This window comes from Lissotriton vulgaris, chromosome 11 (assembly GCF_964263255.1).
Source record: "Lissotriton vulgaris chromosome 11, aLisVul1.2, whole genome shotgun sequence".
Classification (NCBI taxonomy): Eukaryota; Metazoa; Chordata; class Amphibia; order Caudata; family Salamandridae; genus Lissotriton; species Lissotriton vulgaris.
The window spans coordinates 297,062,572-297,078,944 of NC_141699.1; the positions used below are offsets into that span (position 1 = coordinate 297,062,572).

The 16,373-nt window shown below is 45.2% G+C and overlaps 1 protein-coding gene across 1 annotated transcript in view; it reads right to left on the bottom strand.

Annotated features, from left to right (window-relative positions):
- Positions 1–16,373, bottom strand: part of MED13L (mediator complex subunit 13L) — a 1,083,173-nt gene that overhangs the window by 146,712 nt on the left and 920,088 nt on the right. The window contains exon 18 of the mRNA XM_086943260.1: positions 318–497. Coding sequence (XP_086799386.1) covers positions 318–497 — 180 coding nt within the window. The remainder of the gene's footprint in view (positions 1–317; positions 498–16,373) is intronic.

Here is a 16,373-nt window from a genome sequence, read left to right on the forward strand (position 1 = left end):
CTAGGTCCTGTTTTCTGCAACAAATATGAGCACAACCTTTTCGATTGATCTGTTTACAACAGCTAAATTGTTACAACTAAATACTCAGTGAACACAGCTTTTCTAAATGTAACACTAACTGAACCTAAAACACATTTAAATACTAACAAGAGTGGTGATCTTTTTTCATTTAATCCACCACTTCAAGAGGCAAAAGTATCTCAACTAAAATATTTTTGAGAAGCAATCTCTTAGTAAATCACCACAATCTAAAACAGACAGATTATAGTAACCCCTGCATAAACCAAATCTTATCACGATGTATGAGGCGGACATACCATAAGTCCCACGTCCTGCCATCTTGTGGAACTGCTGCCAAGTGAGCGGCCCTTGGACGTGTTGAATATTATCCCATGTCCGTCCTGTCCTCTTCTTCTGAATTGCATCTTGAAGGAAAGGTTGTAAAGAAAGTAGCATGCGTACCACATCATGCGAGGAGAGTAGGCTGATGTCAAGAACTGAAAAAGATGTACACAGGAGAGTTAATTATCAATGAAATTATATGGTAAAGGATGTAAAATTGATTTGCTCTTACTGCCATGAAAACTACCTAGTTCATTATCTCTTTTTACTGACTCCGTCTTGCAACTGTTTAAACATGATAAAATACTGCAGAAGTCAAGACAGCCTGCTAGATTAGTCTGTGCAATTGTATTCAACACAAGTTTGAGCTTCCTATCACTGCTGCTTCCCCATAGGTAGGTACCACATAAACAGATGACAAAGTCAACTGTTAAATATTTGATGTGCCAGCAAGACTAGAGCTAAGGGGATCTTCATGTAACGTATGTAAAATGTGTGCTGTCTTTAATATCAACTATATATCACAACACAATATTTCCAACTCTCCATGAATCCCAGAGATGGAAACTTTGTTGTCATGTGTTCATGTGTGACGTGGCTGCTCATAAGCTAAGGAACGCTTTCCTCTGAATTATATAGAGCTTTGCTTTTCTCCTATGTCAGGCCTTTGGCCAGTTTAGAAATCATTGGTAAATGCAGTTTCTCAGTAATGGTGTACATGTTAGTTGACCCAAAAAGGCTGCATCCGATAAGTGTTTCCTCTGTTTACTAAAAGTACCTCCAGTTCCTGTCGGATTTCAGCTGGCACAAGTACCTGCGATTTTTCATTAGATTCCAATCAGCTTTGATAAAGGCTGCATACCACTGTACCTCTCCTGATTATCACCTTCATTGTAATCTATCTATTTTGCTGAAGTGCTTTACGATTTAATGTCCTGAGTTGCCTTCGGTAAAGATCTTTTTGTCACACACCTGCTTCAGTTTGCCTGCACCAGCAATAAACTGCACCTCCTTCTTTCTCAATGAGTCAGGCTCTCTGTGTTCACCTCAGAACCCAAGAACCTCATCTTGGAGTCCCACAAGGATCATCGCTCAGCCCCACACTGTTCAAAAGGAACAAGTTACCTTCAGTCACCCCATATCTGGTAGACTATTTCTAGTCGCAGAGTCCTCACTGTGGAATTTCCCCAGGCGTCAGACTAGATCCGGAAGATGTTTCGTGAGCTGTGCCCCTGCGTGCTGATAAATGGCACTGATAGGCTCCATGACCTACGTTGTTGTCATCCTTGCCACAAGTGGCGTTGCAGTACCTATATTGGTGCCATCCAGGTGTGCTAAGGTCAGTTACTTTTCAAGATTTTCCATGCCAGAAGCGTAGACCCATGAAGAACACGGACCACTGTTGTGTCAAAACTAGGGGCCTGAAAGGGGTCAGACCGTACCTAGAAATCCGTTCACAGAATAGGGAGGATGAGAGGATCGGTAAGGAATCTGCAGCTAGAAGGTAAATAACTTGTTGATAGATACTTCTAGCCTCCGATTCCTTGCCTTAGAATAGATACCCAAGCAATACCATCCCTGGAGGAGGGCCTGCAAACTAATTTTATACGAGAAAGACCTGCAGGACTGAACAAGCAAAGTGCCCATCCCTGTGGACCTGCTTATCTGGATAAGCAGGTCCGTAGGGATGGGCAGTAAGGTTCGGTGAACGTGTGCAGGGAAGACCATATTAGGGAGGGTGGTAGATTGGCCTTCATGAAAAGGGGTGATTTTTGGTGGAAAGGAGACCCTTGTGCGAAGCACCACTTTGTCAAGCTAGATGAAGAAGTAAAGCAGCTTAGAGGATTAGGCTTGCACCTCACTTCCTCTCAGGCAGATTTAATTGCCACAAGGAAGGCTGGGTTTAAAGTGAGAAGCCTGAGGGGACAATTGCTTAAAGGCTCAAAATGAGCGTAAATCAAAAGAGTTAAAACCAAATTAAGGTCCCACTGAGGCATAATGAATGGCGGAAAGGAAGAAAGAGATGAGTAAGACCCTTGAGGAACCTATGTACAATACGGGACTTGAACAAAGAGGGTTGATCAGGCAACTGGATGAATGCAGAAATTGCAGATAGATAGCCCTTAAGAGTGACCAGAGCAGAGCTCTTCTTGGCAAAATAAAGAATGAAAGCAGAACCTCAGAAAAAGGGGCAGAAAGGGGAATTTATTTACTTATTTATTTAGAGAGTTTTATATAGCGCTGCTGGACCCAAGAGTATCAGAGCGCTTTACAATGTAGGTAGATATATTAAGAAATAAACAATTTACAATGTGCAGAAAAATTCACAAAGGTAAAACATTGAATTAAATGTTAGAGGGGGGCAGAGAAACAACGGGATAATAAGAGGGATAAAAGGGAGTTGACATTAGGGAGAGAGAAGGTGAGTGAGAGAATGGAAGGAGGGAGAGGGGGTGGGTAAAAAGTGAATCATAGTGGGGCGGTAATAAGCGGGGTCAGAGTCAAAAACATTAGGAACCCTAGTGCTTGTTGAGAAGTACTTGGAGTCTTTTTTGGAAGAGAGGGTAAGAGGGGTTGCAGCGAAGGTCTTTGGGGAGAGAATTCCAAATCGTCGGAGCAGTACCAGAGAATGCACAAGATTGTTTTTTTTTAAGTTTTAGTTTAGGAGGGATCAGCGAAAGGGAGTTAGTGCTCCTCAGGGACCTAGAGCATCCTGCTTTTAGAAGTTTGCTTGAAAGGTAAGAATGGGTATTTTGGTGAAGGGCTTTGTGCGTGATACAAGCAATCTTATATGTGGATCGTCCTTCAATTGGAAGCAAGTTTAGGTTTTTGAGGACAGGGGAGATATGATCAAATTTCTTACAATCAGAAATGAGTCTGGCGGCAAGGTTGAGAAAAGATTTGATCGGCGCAAGGTAGACTTTAGGGGTTCCAGCAAGAGTGGCATTGCCATAGTCAATCTTGGAAAGGACAAGTGATTGTACAACGATTTTGAAGTCATCAGCTGGAATAAAAGGTTTAATTTTTTTGAGGTGGTGAGGGGTAAAAAGAGCACTTTTGGCTGCATTTTTAATGTGGGGGATGGGATTAAGGTTTTGGTCGATGCTGATACCTAGTGATTTGACAGAATGAGAGGTGGAGAGGGTGCAATTAAGTGCTGTGATATCATTAATCCAGAGTTGAATGGGAAGGGGGTTATTTTTGGGAGTGCACAGGATGATTTCTGTTTTTTTAGGATTAAGTTTGAGATGGAACCAGGTTTGGACTATCATCAGAGTGTCATTGAGGTAAAGGGTGTCCTTGTGGGATTTAATCTTGTAGTAAAGTTGAGTATCATCGGCATAGAGGTGATAACTGATTTTGGCTTGTTTGAGAATGAGGGCGAGTGGTTCCATGAAAAGATTGAATAGGGTAGGGGAAAGGATTGATCCTTGTGGGACACAGAGTGAGATAGGTTGAGGTTTGGAGATGCAGTGACCACGGTTAATTTGTTGAGATCTATTTTGGAGGAACGAGGAGAACCATTTAAGTACAGTGCCTCCAATTCCAAAGAGATCTTTGAGGATATTAAGAAGGGTGGGATGGTGGACAGTATCAAATGCAGCCGAGAGATCAAGGAGGATTAGTAGAGAGGATTCATCTTTGTCTAGAGAGCGATGAATGTCGTCAGTAATATTGAGCATAGCAGTTTCGGTACTGCATCCCTTTCTAAAGCCAGATTGGAAAATGTCGAGGAGATTGAAGGAGCTGATTTGGTGATCTAATTGGGATAGGACACATTTTTCAAGTGCTTTAGAGAGGAAGGGAAGTTTAGAGATAGGGAACAGATTGTTAAGGTCATTAGGGTCAGCAGAGGGGTTTTTAAGAATGGGGGAGATTTGCCCTAGCTGAAGGGAGTCAGGAACACAGCCAGTGGAAAGTGAGGAGTTGATGATGTCGGTCCAAATTGAGGCTATGATCAATTTAAGATCTTGAACTAAATGGGAGGGAAGAGGGTCTTTGGAGTGTGAAGATGGTTTGAGTTTAGAAATGATGTTAATGATAGTGGTTTCAGAAATTGGACTAAATTCACTCCATGCAGCCCTGACCGAGATGAATCGAGATGGGGGAGGGCAGGGATGGGTTGAGAGGGGTCAAGATGTGGTGGAGGGGAGGGTGAAAGTGAGTTAGGAATGTTAGGGAGGATGCATTGGTTAAGGGGGGGTTGGCGAGAAAGAGGGGGGAAGAGAAGGATAGTTCGATGTTGATTTTATTCATAAAGAAGCTGACGATTTCTACGCATCTATCCACAGAGGCTGCTAGATTTGGAGGGCCGGAGGTAGTTTGTTTTTTAACGATATTAAAGAGTTCTCTGGGGCGGTTTCTAGCCTAGTCAAGTTGAGAAAGGAGAAAGGCGGCCTTTTCATTGAAGATATGTTTTTTGTATTGGGCTCTAGTAGTTCTCAGGAGAGCCAGGTTATCAGAGGAGGGTTGGCTCCTCCAGGCACGTTCAGATTGTCTGAGGGTCCGCCTTTCATAGTTAAGTTCGGCATTGAACCAGGACTTGGGAGGGATGTGTTTTTGTTTTTCAAGTTTTATTGGGGCAATAAGGTCGAGGGCTTCACAAATGAAATTTTTGTAATGGTCAGTAAGGTCGTTAGTGTTAAGGGAGGGAGGGGGGGGGGAAGTAAGTGAGTTTTGATTGTAGAATCCAGTTCGCCAGGTGGAATGAGGTGAAGGCTGCGAGTAGGTTTCATAGGTAAAGTGATCACAGTGGAGGGGCGTGTAGTAGGGCTATTCAGGGTGAAGAGGATAAGGTGGTGATCAGACCAGTCTACAGGGAGTATATTGGAGAGAGAGGCCAGATCCTTCGTCAAAATGGCATCAAGGGTGGCACCTTTAGAGTGAGTCGGAGCATGGCAAAGTTGGGTCAAGTCAGTGATGTCTAGGGCTTCATTAAATAGGGTGACAGCCGGGTCATCAGTTTTGTTCCAGTGAATGTTGTAATCTCAGAGGAAAAGATTTTTGGAATGGGAGAGAGATGCTTGAATGATAAGCTCAGTCATCTCTTCCACAAAGGGGAGGCAATTTCCCAGGGGGTGGTAAATAGGGCAAATGTATCCCAACGACATATGTAAACTGTCGTGGTAGAGGGACGCATGGCTGCCATGATGACATTACAAACTTCGGGAGGAAGATAAAAAGCTATCAACCTTCACCACTTAATCTCTACGCAAGGAGGGAGAGAATGGACAGGTTCAGGTGGAGAATCCTCCCTTACTGCTGCGACAGAAGATCCTCCTGAAGAGTCGGCCTGATCAAAGGGTCATGGCAAAAAGATTTAACCAAGGCTCTCACCACTGTTGAAAGAGAACTAGCACCACCTCCAGATGGAGGTGCCATCTGTGATCCCGTCACATGTTGCACCATCAGAGAAATGGCCTGCCATTGCAGAGTCACATGGCCTCTTGACAAAGGGTCCAAAATCCCACCCCGCCCTCTTTGTTGCAACACCACATGGTGGTGGTGTGGGCTGTGAACACCTGTACCAGATATCCCTTGATGGAGGGTAGAAAGGCTTTCAATGCCACTTGAATCATCCAGAGTTCCAACATGTTTAGGTGGAATACAAGGTTCGCTGGAGATCAGGGTCCTCTGATCTTCACCTCTCCTAGATGAGCAAACCATCCCAGGAATGACGCTTCTGTCACTACTGTGACATCTGGATGGGAAAGGGAGAGGTGTCTGCCTCTGACCCAATCGCGGTTCATTAGCCACCACTGCAGATCGTTCTATGTCAGAGAGATTCCCCTGATGCTGCGCCCACTGGAACTTCAGGTCCCACTGCAGTGCCCGCATATTCCATCTGGCATGTGTCACAAGCAGGAGGCCATAAGGCTCATCAGCCGTGGAGTCCATTTTACCGAAACCCTGGACACAGGCTGAAATATCAGTATCAGCCTGAATAACCTGGACTCCCTGCTTTGGAGCCTGAGCCCAAAACTGCACTATATCCAGAACAGTTCCGATAAAAGGGAGAGATTGAGAGGTAATCAAGTGTGACTTTGGTACTTTGATAGTGAACCCCAGCGAGTGCATTAGTTTCTCCCAAGTCTGGAGGTGGGAGAAGACAGCCTGGGGCGAGTCTGCCTTAAGAAGCCAGTTGTCGAGGTAGGGCAAGACTGGCACCCCTGACTGCTGCAGATGGGATGCAACCACCGCTATCACCTTGGTGAACACCCAAAGGGCGCTGGTAAGGCCTAAAGGAAGCACAGTGAACTGAAAATGCTCGTGGCCTACCGTAAGCCACAGTTCACGCTAGTGTGCAGGACCGGAATATAAAAATAAGTATCCTGCAAGCACAGCACTACCATCCTGTTTCCTGGGTCCAAGGCACACGTCCTGAACCAACAAGAGCATTTTGAATTTCTCCTTTTTGGGTAAGAGATTGCGAGTTGGGAGATCGCGTATTGGACGAAGGCCCTTGCCATTTTTGGGAACCAGAAAGTAGCGGGAATAACAACCACAGGTTACTTCTGGCACTGGAACCATCTTCATGGCTCCCTTGACCAAGACAGCCGTTACCTCCTCACAGAGAATAGACAGATGATCCTTCATCAGCCGATTGTGAGAGGGCAGCATGGGGAGAGGGGTATTCTCAAAGGGGAGGGGAGCAGCCTCTTGGGACTATCTGCAGACCTCACTTGTCCGATGTTATGGACTGCCAGTGGGGCAAGTGATGGCAAATCCTGCCGCCCATTGGGTGCAAATGATGGTAAAGGTGCAGACTAGGAGAGTTTGGAGGCTGCTGCAGTCTGGGGGGAGGTGGCAGACTGACCAGAGCGCTGTCCACCTGACTCACAGGGTCTGTGGATACCGCGCCCTCGGCCACACAGAGGCTGGAGAGACTGCGCGGCGTAGCTGGGCTGTAATTGGCACGGAAGAAAGCTCCTTCTGTAGCCAAGAAAGGCAGATTGGGTGGACTTGGGGCCGCAGAGAGGCTTAAGGATCTGGCCATAGCACAAGAGTCTTAAAGTGCTCGAGCACCGAATCAGCCTGGTCTCCTAAGAGACGGGTGCCATCAAAGGACACGTCCATGAGGGAAGTCAGACATTCCCCGAGAAGGGAGTCGTTCTCAGCCAGACATGATGCCCAAGGGCCACTGACTTTGAAATCGCTCTGCCCAGAAAATCAGTAGTGCCAAGTCCGCATTGAATAGTGAACTTTGCTGCGTCTCTATCAGTAACAACTTGGGAGTGTACAGCCCAGGCCTCCTCTAGCAGGACCTGTGGCAGCACTTGCACTATTGTATCCCATAGAGTGTGGGAATAACAGCCCAAAAGGCATGCAGTGTTCAGCCAGGCTGCCGTAAGAATGCATCTTCTTCGCAAACAAGTCCAGACTCTTAGATTCTCTACCGAGGTGGGGGTGGGGGCTAAGGAACGCAACTTAGGCGGTGGAGGCTTGGACCACCAAGCTCTCAGAGGCAGGGTGTTGGATAAGGTAGTTGGGGTCCACAGGTGCGGGCGATGGCGGCAGGCAATCGTCCAATTGAGAAGAGCCCCTTTGTTGGGTTGCGACCAGGTAATCAATAGGACATTAGAGAGGGAGTTACTGAACAGGAGTACGGGTTCCAACGTGGAGACTCCCTTTTGTAGCACCTCCATCATGAGATTAGTCTTGACTGACACTGTGGACAACTGAAGGTCAAGAACATCAGCCGCCCTATGCACCACCGTTGTGTATTATGCTCCCTCCTCCATAGCCATGGAAGAAGGAGAAAGCAGACTAGCACCCGGAGAAGTATCTAGGCCACTGTCCTAACCGAGGTCATCACACCAGTCTACATTCTTATCATCATAAGCCCGGTATTCTAAAGAGGCCATGATCTCTCCAAGTTTTCTATTAGGCCTAGCCAATGAAAATAAGGCTCAGGTTCTGATCTGGGAAGCAGGGCTCCTGTCGGCGTAGGATGACGCCTCTCTGGCTCCGTGTCGGGATGACTTTGGGCACAGGGATGACAATGGGGACCTGGCAGAAGCATCTGGGCAGTCGCCAGGGAAGGTCGAGATAACACGATCAGTGCCAGCCTGAATCTAGCAATGGATCCATGAGGCCTCATCTGAGCTAGGTCAGAGCTGCCGGTGCGGAACCAGAGGGAACCCCTTCCGACCCCTCGTGCACGAAAGCACACCGTCTAGGTCGGACTGCCCTTAAATTTTACGCATTGCCACATAGAAACCTTTGATGGGCGGGGGTCCTTCCGGCCTTCGGAAATATGGGAAAGAGCAGAGATGGTCAGGCGCAGGGTCTGGAGAACAAGGCCTTGAATGCCAAGGCTCCCTAGTCTGTCAGCCGACGGACAAGGTGAAGCCGAAAAATACTTTGACTTCTTACTCTTCTTCTTAAGCCTCCCACCTGAAAGCCAGACTACTTTGAGCGGGACGAAGAGGTCTTCGGACTCCACAAACAATCCCAGGACCTGTCCCCTCAACCGGGATCTTGACCGCCACAGGGTCACATGCTGGGCTGCTAGTAGCTTCAGGGACAGCTCTCTCAAAGACTTCGGAGCCAAAGCCCGGCAATCGGAGCACAAATTGGTGTCATGGTTGTGGTCCACACAAATAAGGTGTGTCTCGGTCGCCGACATGGGCCAGTGACAGGACCCACAGGGTTTAAGACCCGACTTGCATTGAGGACATCCTCTACACACCAGGAGGTCAACCTCAAAAGAAGTCGACAAAACATTAAAAATAAAATTGCCAAAAACTGAAAAAGGGGAAGCTCTTCTCCGGATCAGCACTGACAGGTGCAGAAAGAAACTAACCTGTCAGCGCGCCAGGGTGGCCCCATATAAGTAGAGCAGCGTATCTTCTAGCGCACCTGACAATGGACACTGAGCCGATCAACGCCACCAACCAGCATGTGGGGGTACTGCTCAGGAAAAATCTTTCGGATCCAGGCTGACACCTGGAAAAAATTCTAATGTAAGGAGTCTATGGCTAGATGTCTTAGATATGCAGGACTCCTCTAGAACACATCAGATCCCAAATAATCAACATCTCCTACACAGACATGTAGCTCATTTGATCCCTCTCAGACGACACTGTCACCACCAATACAAACAATGCATGAGCAGTGTGGCCAATTGGATGAAAGAAAAGTGCCTCAACCAAAGTGCCTCAACCTCTACACAGATCTTGAGACTTCACCTGGTGGACTGCCCATCTTGGACTCACACTCTTCCCAACTGACCACACTAAGAACCGAGGGCTCATCCTGAACACCAACTTCACCATGATGTCCCAGGCCAATGTTGTCACTTCCTTATGCTTCCACATCCTCCACATGTTATATAAAATCTTCAAGTAGCTCCGACTGGACACCAGACGTATCATCAGACAGACCCTAATCACAAGCAGATTAGAAATCGGCAATGCAGTCTACACAGAGATCCCAACCAATCTCCTTCACAGACTTCAAACCATCCAAAACTCAGCCAACAGACCCTGGTGACAATAGAGTACATGATTGTCCCTGACCTTCCACGCCAAACCCACACCACACCCCTTCGGAGAGAGCTCCACTGGCTCCCCATCCAGAAGCCCTGCCAGTTCAAACTACTCGCATGCATTCAAGTCAATACACAACACAGGACCCACATACCTCAACCACCAGCTTCTCTTCCACCAAACCATCACACAACTTCACTATCATTCTCACACACCCTAAATCCACAGAAGCAGAACGAGAGGTCGATTATTTTACTACCAAGCCGTCAAATCCTGGAAAAACCTTCCCCAACACAATAGGGCATTCTCCTGACTTCTTGAATTCCGCAAGAAGGTATGGACCTGGCTATTCAACCAGTCTTCTTGCAGAACAATTGAGACTGCCTGCATTCAGGCTAAGTCTCACCACACGCCTACGCTCACCTACTCAGTGCCTGGATACCATCATAGGTGACAAGCAGCGCTGAACAAATCCACTTAAAATTACCTACTTTTCAAAGTAAGTACATTTTCACTGCATACCATATCTGTGTGTCAACTATGATTCGAGGTTTGTTCAACACCTCCTGGTCCTCTTCAGCTCTGGCTTAATTGCTTTTGGCATTGTGCCCAGGATGAGGGTCACCAAGAAGGTCTTTTATTCTCCCCTCCAGTCTTGCTCCTATCAGCTTTGAAAATCAAGTCTACTTCCTATCATCCCACTCATCTCAACAGTATTTCAAAAGCTTTTACAGTTGCTCTGGAGATCTATCTATTTGATCTTTTTGATGACTACAGCAAGCTTGGTCGGTGACGCCTTCATCAGTTACAGTGGGACACTACTAATTACTTGTTCAATTTGGTTATCAACACAGAACCCTTGAAATAGATCTTTGCTCAAAGATGGAGAGCTTTTCAAATTTCTCTGCTTACCTGGTCACATGGTGAAAAACCAACCCAGTTCCTAATATGTTAAAGGAGTAAGTGCAGTGGTCCGAAGTTTTTTTCTCCTTAGGAGCCTGCCATCACTAGCAAATGATGCAAAGGATTGCCAAATATCAAGACAGCCCTTCGGGGGTTCATTAACAGTACTGCTTTCTCTCGGTGTAACTGGTTTCCTATCGACATTTCACTCCTCCTTTACTTCCTTTCCTGCGTTTCTTTCTCTCTTGCAAGGATTCCCTGTCTGATGGTGAAATGTTTTACCATGGATTAGTGTTTAGGTTTCTTAACTGTTACAAACATGGAGCAGGCCTTCTCATGACTATAGTTTACTCCTTTTTACCAAAACGCCAATTAAGCTAAAACAAAGTGAAGCCTTAATTTAACTAATATTAATCGATTTGTTTATTTCAACTGAAGCAAGTTTCCATAACAATACAACCACAAATTCACAAAAAATGGCAATGAAAACAATTAAAAACACCAAACCTAGACCGCCCAGAATATCCTTTGGGAAATACCAGCAATCACCATTCGGCACAGGTTTGGGCTAGTCAGATGTTTTACTGGGCCTCCCAGATAGTTCTAATTAATGACTGGTTACAAAGGGACTGACAAAATCCTACCTACAAACTGGAGCTGCAAAAAGACATGCCTTAGAAACCCACTGGTGGAGTTCCACCAGGTTGATAGATCTCAGCACCCATCCCAATCCAGCTGGTGATAGATTGACTTGGAAAAGAGGGCATCTCATAATTGTACAAAGCGAGTAATTAATTCACCTTACCAGTTCACGTAGCTCCATGCGACATGGGACATCTGGGTACACTGGAGGACAGTGAATGAATATAAGCCAAATTGATACCCAGGGTGCTGACCATCACCATGTGCTTCAGGCTCACCTAATTCAAAATATTCCACTGTTTTTACTACTGTCCTTCACAACTGTACAGAATGAGTAAGGCGGGCAGCCCGGACTGCATTAGATGTGTAGTGTTAACCGGCCCATTCTACCACACAGTATGTGGTAGAATGAGATTCAGAGTTATTGGCTGTCAAACAGTTTGTTGGAAGGTGCACTAGATCGAAACCTCGGCCTAAACCCAAAGGTTGTTCTTTTGGGGTTGATGGATGACTTGATGGTCCACAGTGTCGCACCCTGGTGACAATAGAGTACATGATTGTCAAGAGAAACACAGAGCAACACTGGTACGACTGGGAATCCCCGTCAGTCAGTGTGGGCTAGAACAATGGAACATTTGGCCCAAATGGAAGCGCTAGTTTACAAAGGTAGAGGGACTGAGAATGAAATATGTAAAGATATGGCATCTCTGGCTTGAACATGTTTCTACAATGCAATTTCCCACATGCCGGGACTGATGTTAACGCACTTCTGTAAAACAAATGTATTCTATGCCATAACATTCATCTTGATTGCTGGAACCCGACACAACCAAGTTACACTTTATTTTATGTATTATTGATGGAAAACCAGTTAAAAAAGCTTTTAAATAAAAATAGCAAAAACTTGAAAGCAGATTAACCAATGAATATTTGCATTTTGACATACCTAGTTAAAAAGAGAGTAACAGCAGAACAGACCCCTGGAGTAGGGAAGGTTTGAAAAAATTGAAAAAAAAACCTGTTCTACTATTTTTTTTCCTCTTTCAATAAAAGAACAAGATGTTGTATTTGTGGCAGCTTTTAAAACCTTAATTCACACTGTCAAGGAAATCTATAGTAACGTGCCCCAAACAGGTAGGCAAAAGCTCCGACCCCCACAATTTTTTTAATTCACTTCCTTTAAATATTGTAGGCTTAAGCTATGTTGCATGAATTTGCCCCAGAACTTATGATTTGTTCCCTTCCATTCACGAATAATTTTCCATTTTAGGAATAGTAATTGAAAACAAATTAAATGTATAAATGGGTAGTTCGCATTTGTTAATAATTTTAGTGTGTAGTAAGGAGGACGCTGTTTATTTCTGTGAACTACTGTCTAAAGAACACATTGACTGCATGGTCTTACCTTGTGTTCATTTAACCATGTGTACCAATTGTTTGTAATATCTGTAGTAAATAGTGATCTGACGATGCACTTTGATATCCCTTCATAACAATGTGTGTAACTGCTTATGGAGGAAATAACATAGAAAACTGACTCTCCAATACCAACCAACATCTTCCGATTACTCTTCAATACGGCAACCTTGTTAGCTTGGCACTTCTGTCAATCTAGTCGGGGGGAGTCATCCAATGGCCGAGCCCTAAGCAAATCTCTCCCTTCCCCCATGCCATGCCCACTACCACCTTAAAATAACATACAAACCCTACAAAGATTTGTGTGGCAGTCGAGCTGAGTATAGAGAAACCTACCAATTCCACTCCCCTACTCACCCTAGTGAAAAACTATCCTTCCTTGACCAGTATTAAGAATACTCGGACACTGCTGGATCAAGGAAACGGAGGGCACATAGAGCAAATTCTAAACGGCAGTCAAGTCAGAGGCAGAGTGACAGCTGCTGCATATTTATTGGCGGTAGTGAAAGCCAGGGTTCTAGCTTCGGGGGTTGGGGGGGTGGAGGCTGTGTGGTGAAGGGGGTAGGGAAGAGTGGGTGTTTGGAGTGCTTAACACCCCCCCCCCCCCAGCCTCCCCGTAATAAATGTATTTTGTGATAAATAGTTGGATGCAGGTGCTTTCAGTTGGATATGGGAGGTGTCTGTTGGATTTCACCTGGACTTTTCACACATACAAAGATGCACACACACTGCACTCCCTCTCTCTGTTTGGTAAGATTTACATTTTTTTGGTTAAGTCTCAAAATAATGTGCTTTGTCTCACATAGTACCCCTACCAATCTACACTCCTCGCCTTTTCTGCTGCCCCTTAAGCCTCTCTAGTGTGCCCTGCCTGTCCTATAATGTATTTTACATCATGTGCCAGTGTGATTGCTGCAAAATCTGAAGCGCCCCCTCCCCACCGCCTGCCTCTTACTGACCAAGCTACGTCCCCTGGTGAAGGCCAGTCAAGGAAAAAAAAAGCTCTATTCTTCGGCAAAGCACTAGTCCCAAACACACTACATTGACCTCTATGGCAAACTTAGAGCACCTCTGGCAGATGTCCATCAGCAAAGGTCCACATTGTTCACTAACTGGCAACCAGACCAAACCACCACCAGGAACATGGTAGCCCTCTGTTGGGGCGGAGATATACTTAAGAGGCTCAAAGCTTACATATCAACGACTCAACGCCACACCACTAACAAAGATGTAGGCCCATTCTGCACATTGAGTGTGATTAAGTAAAAAATGCCCTCCAGCCCAGCCCCTTGTATTTCTATTGTATGAATCTGTTTTGAATACAGATACTATACCAGAGAGTATTAGGGAGCTTAACAGACAACTAAGAATCAAATGCAGTTGATAAGTGATAGAAAAATAAGAATTACAAGGACAGGTTAAGTCAGAATAAACAGAAAAAATATGCTTATTTCAAGAAGAAACAGCACAGGTGTATTTGAACTATTTCTAGAATGAGAAAGCAGTAGGTTGAGGTCTTACATCAACTGTTAAAGAGCTCAAAAGAGTCACTACAACACCTCTGAATGTCTAAGTGTGAGGGGAGTTCTTGGTGCTTCGAAAGATAGAGTTTCTACTTGAGGTATCTTGGTGAACTTGGCATAGTAAGTACTTTGGCCAGATGGAATACTTTTAGGGTAACCTCTTTATATTAAAGGCAGCATATAATATATGGGATCCTAGATTCAAAGGCTAGCTAATATAGTCCCCTCAAGATTGGGAAGGTATGAATTTTATTTTGATAGATAAAGAGTGTGGTCATACAGTCTTCGGAGGTGCAGGTTAGGATGGAGAGTCATCTCATAAAATTGTAATACCAAAGTCCAATAGCGAAATAACTGGAGTGTGGGTTGTAGCTTTTCAGTAACCTTAGAGGTTTATTCTTTTGGAAAAAATGCAGATTAAAATTAGCAGTTGTGCTTATTCTGTTGATGACAGAAATAAGTGAGAGTGAAGTCCAGTGTAAAGCCCACAGATTTCACCAAGTGAGACAACAATGGAGAAAAGCCTTTCATACTTAGTTCATCAAAAAGTGACAGATGCAATTTGTTCCTTTATGCGGGAGAAATCCAAGCAGTTAAATTTTCTGATGTATTAGCACCAGATGATGTGACATTACGGGCAGAGCTGCTTACTTAGGAATTGAGGAACCAGTTAGAGTCTCGGCATCAGCTCAATATCCTGTGATTCTGGGCAATTCACAATCTACCGTGTCTAAAAAAAAATCTTTTTCAATGAATGTGACCTTGTGCAATGTAATTGAGATTCTGGTAGCATATGTTCTTTATTGACGTAGGAGATCAGATTGCAATAGTAACATCAACTTAAAAATGAAATTTGAAAATGAAAACTGGGATAATCTAAACAAGTCTGTAACTGGTGTGCATAATCCATAAGAAAGGCCCACCACCAGATGGTGATCTAATGCAACAGTGGGTGGTCTGCAGCCCATATGCCTCGAACAGATTGTTATCTAAATGTGTTTAGTTATGCCTAGCAAATGATTCCAGGGCAGAGGTATGGTGTGTGAGTGGGTGTATTCTTTTTCATTGTGCTTCGGATCCATAGCAAAGTTATACTGGGGACCACGCTGAGGGCCGCAGCGACCCACGGAGAGGCCCACAAAACAATGTGGGTGTTCTGAAGGGCCAACAGCGCCAAAGTTATTAGCAAAACAAAAAAAACTTTGTCTATGGGAAAAGTTGGTTTTAACTCTTAATGGCCATCACAGAATATATATAAATATATATATATATATCATATGAAAAGAGAGCCCATAATTGGAGAACCTCACACAGCGTGCTTTATTCTTCATCAGCCAGGCAGTTCTGCTTTGCAAACTTCGCGGATGCAGCGGGTCAGCCACAAAGTCCCAACATGTTTCCGGCGTCCCTGCACCCTTGATCATGGGATGGTGTACTGGGAGAAGCAGCGAGCAGGTGTTTTGTAAAGGTATTGGTAGTCCCGCCCACGGGGCGTTTCGGCGCATTGCCCTCTGGTATTTGTAGTTAATACTATTGTTTGTATCTCACGTAGATGCCGCTGCAAATTCTCCTCATTCAAATAAAAAAACCACAGTGGGTTGCCGCATCTCGTCCAGATTGCTGCCATACTGCTCTTGCCCTGACTTGATCTCACGTTGTTCTTCTTGCGTTGATCTAGTGTCAGCGATCGACCCGCTCTTCCGCGGGGAGAAGGGGGGTTCTCCGCGACCAGGCATGGCCGCCACATATTCCATATAAAAAGAGAGCCCACAATTGGAGAACCTCACACAGCGTGCTTTAGTCTTCATCAGCCAGGCAGTACAGCTTTGCAAACTTCGCGGATGCAGCGGTTTCAGCCACAAAGTCCCAACATGTTGCCGGCGTCCCTGAGCCCTTGACCATGGGATGGCGTACTGGGAGAAGCAGCGAGCAGGTGGTTTGTAAAGGTATTGTTAGTCCCGCCCACAGGGCGATTCGGCACATTGCCCTCTGGTATTTGTAGTTAATACTATTGTTTGTATCTGACTTAGATGCTGCTGCAAATTCTCCTCATTCA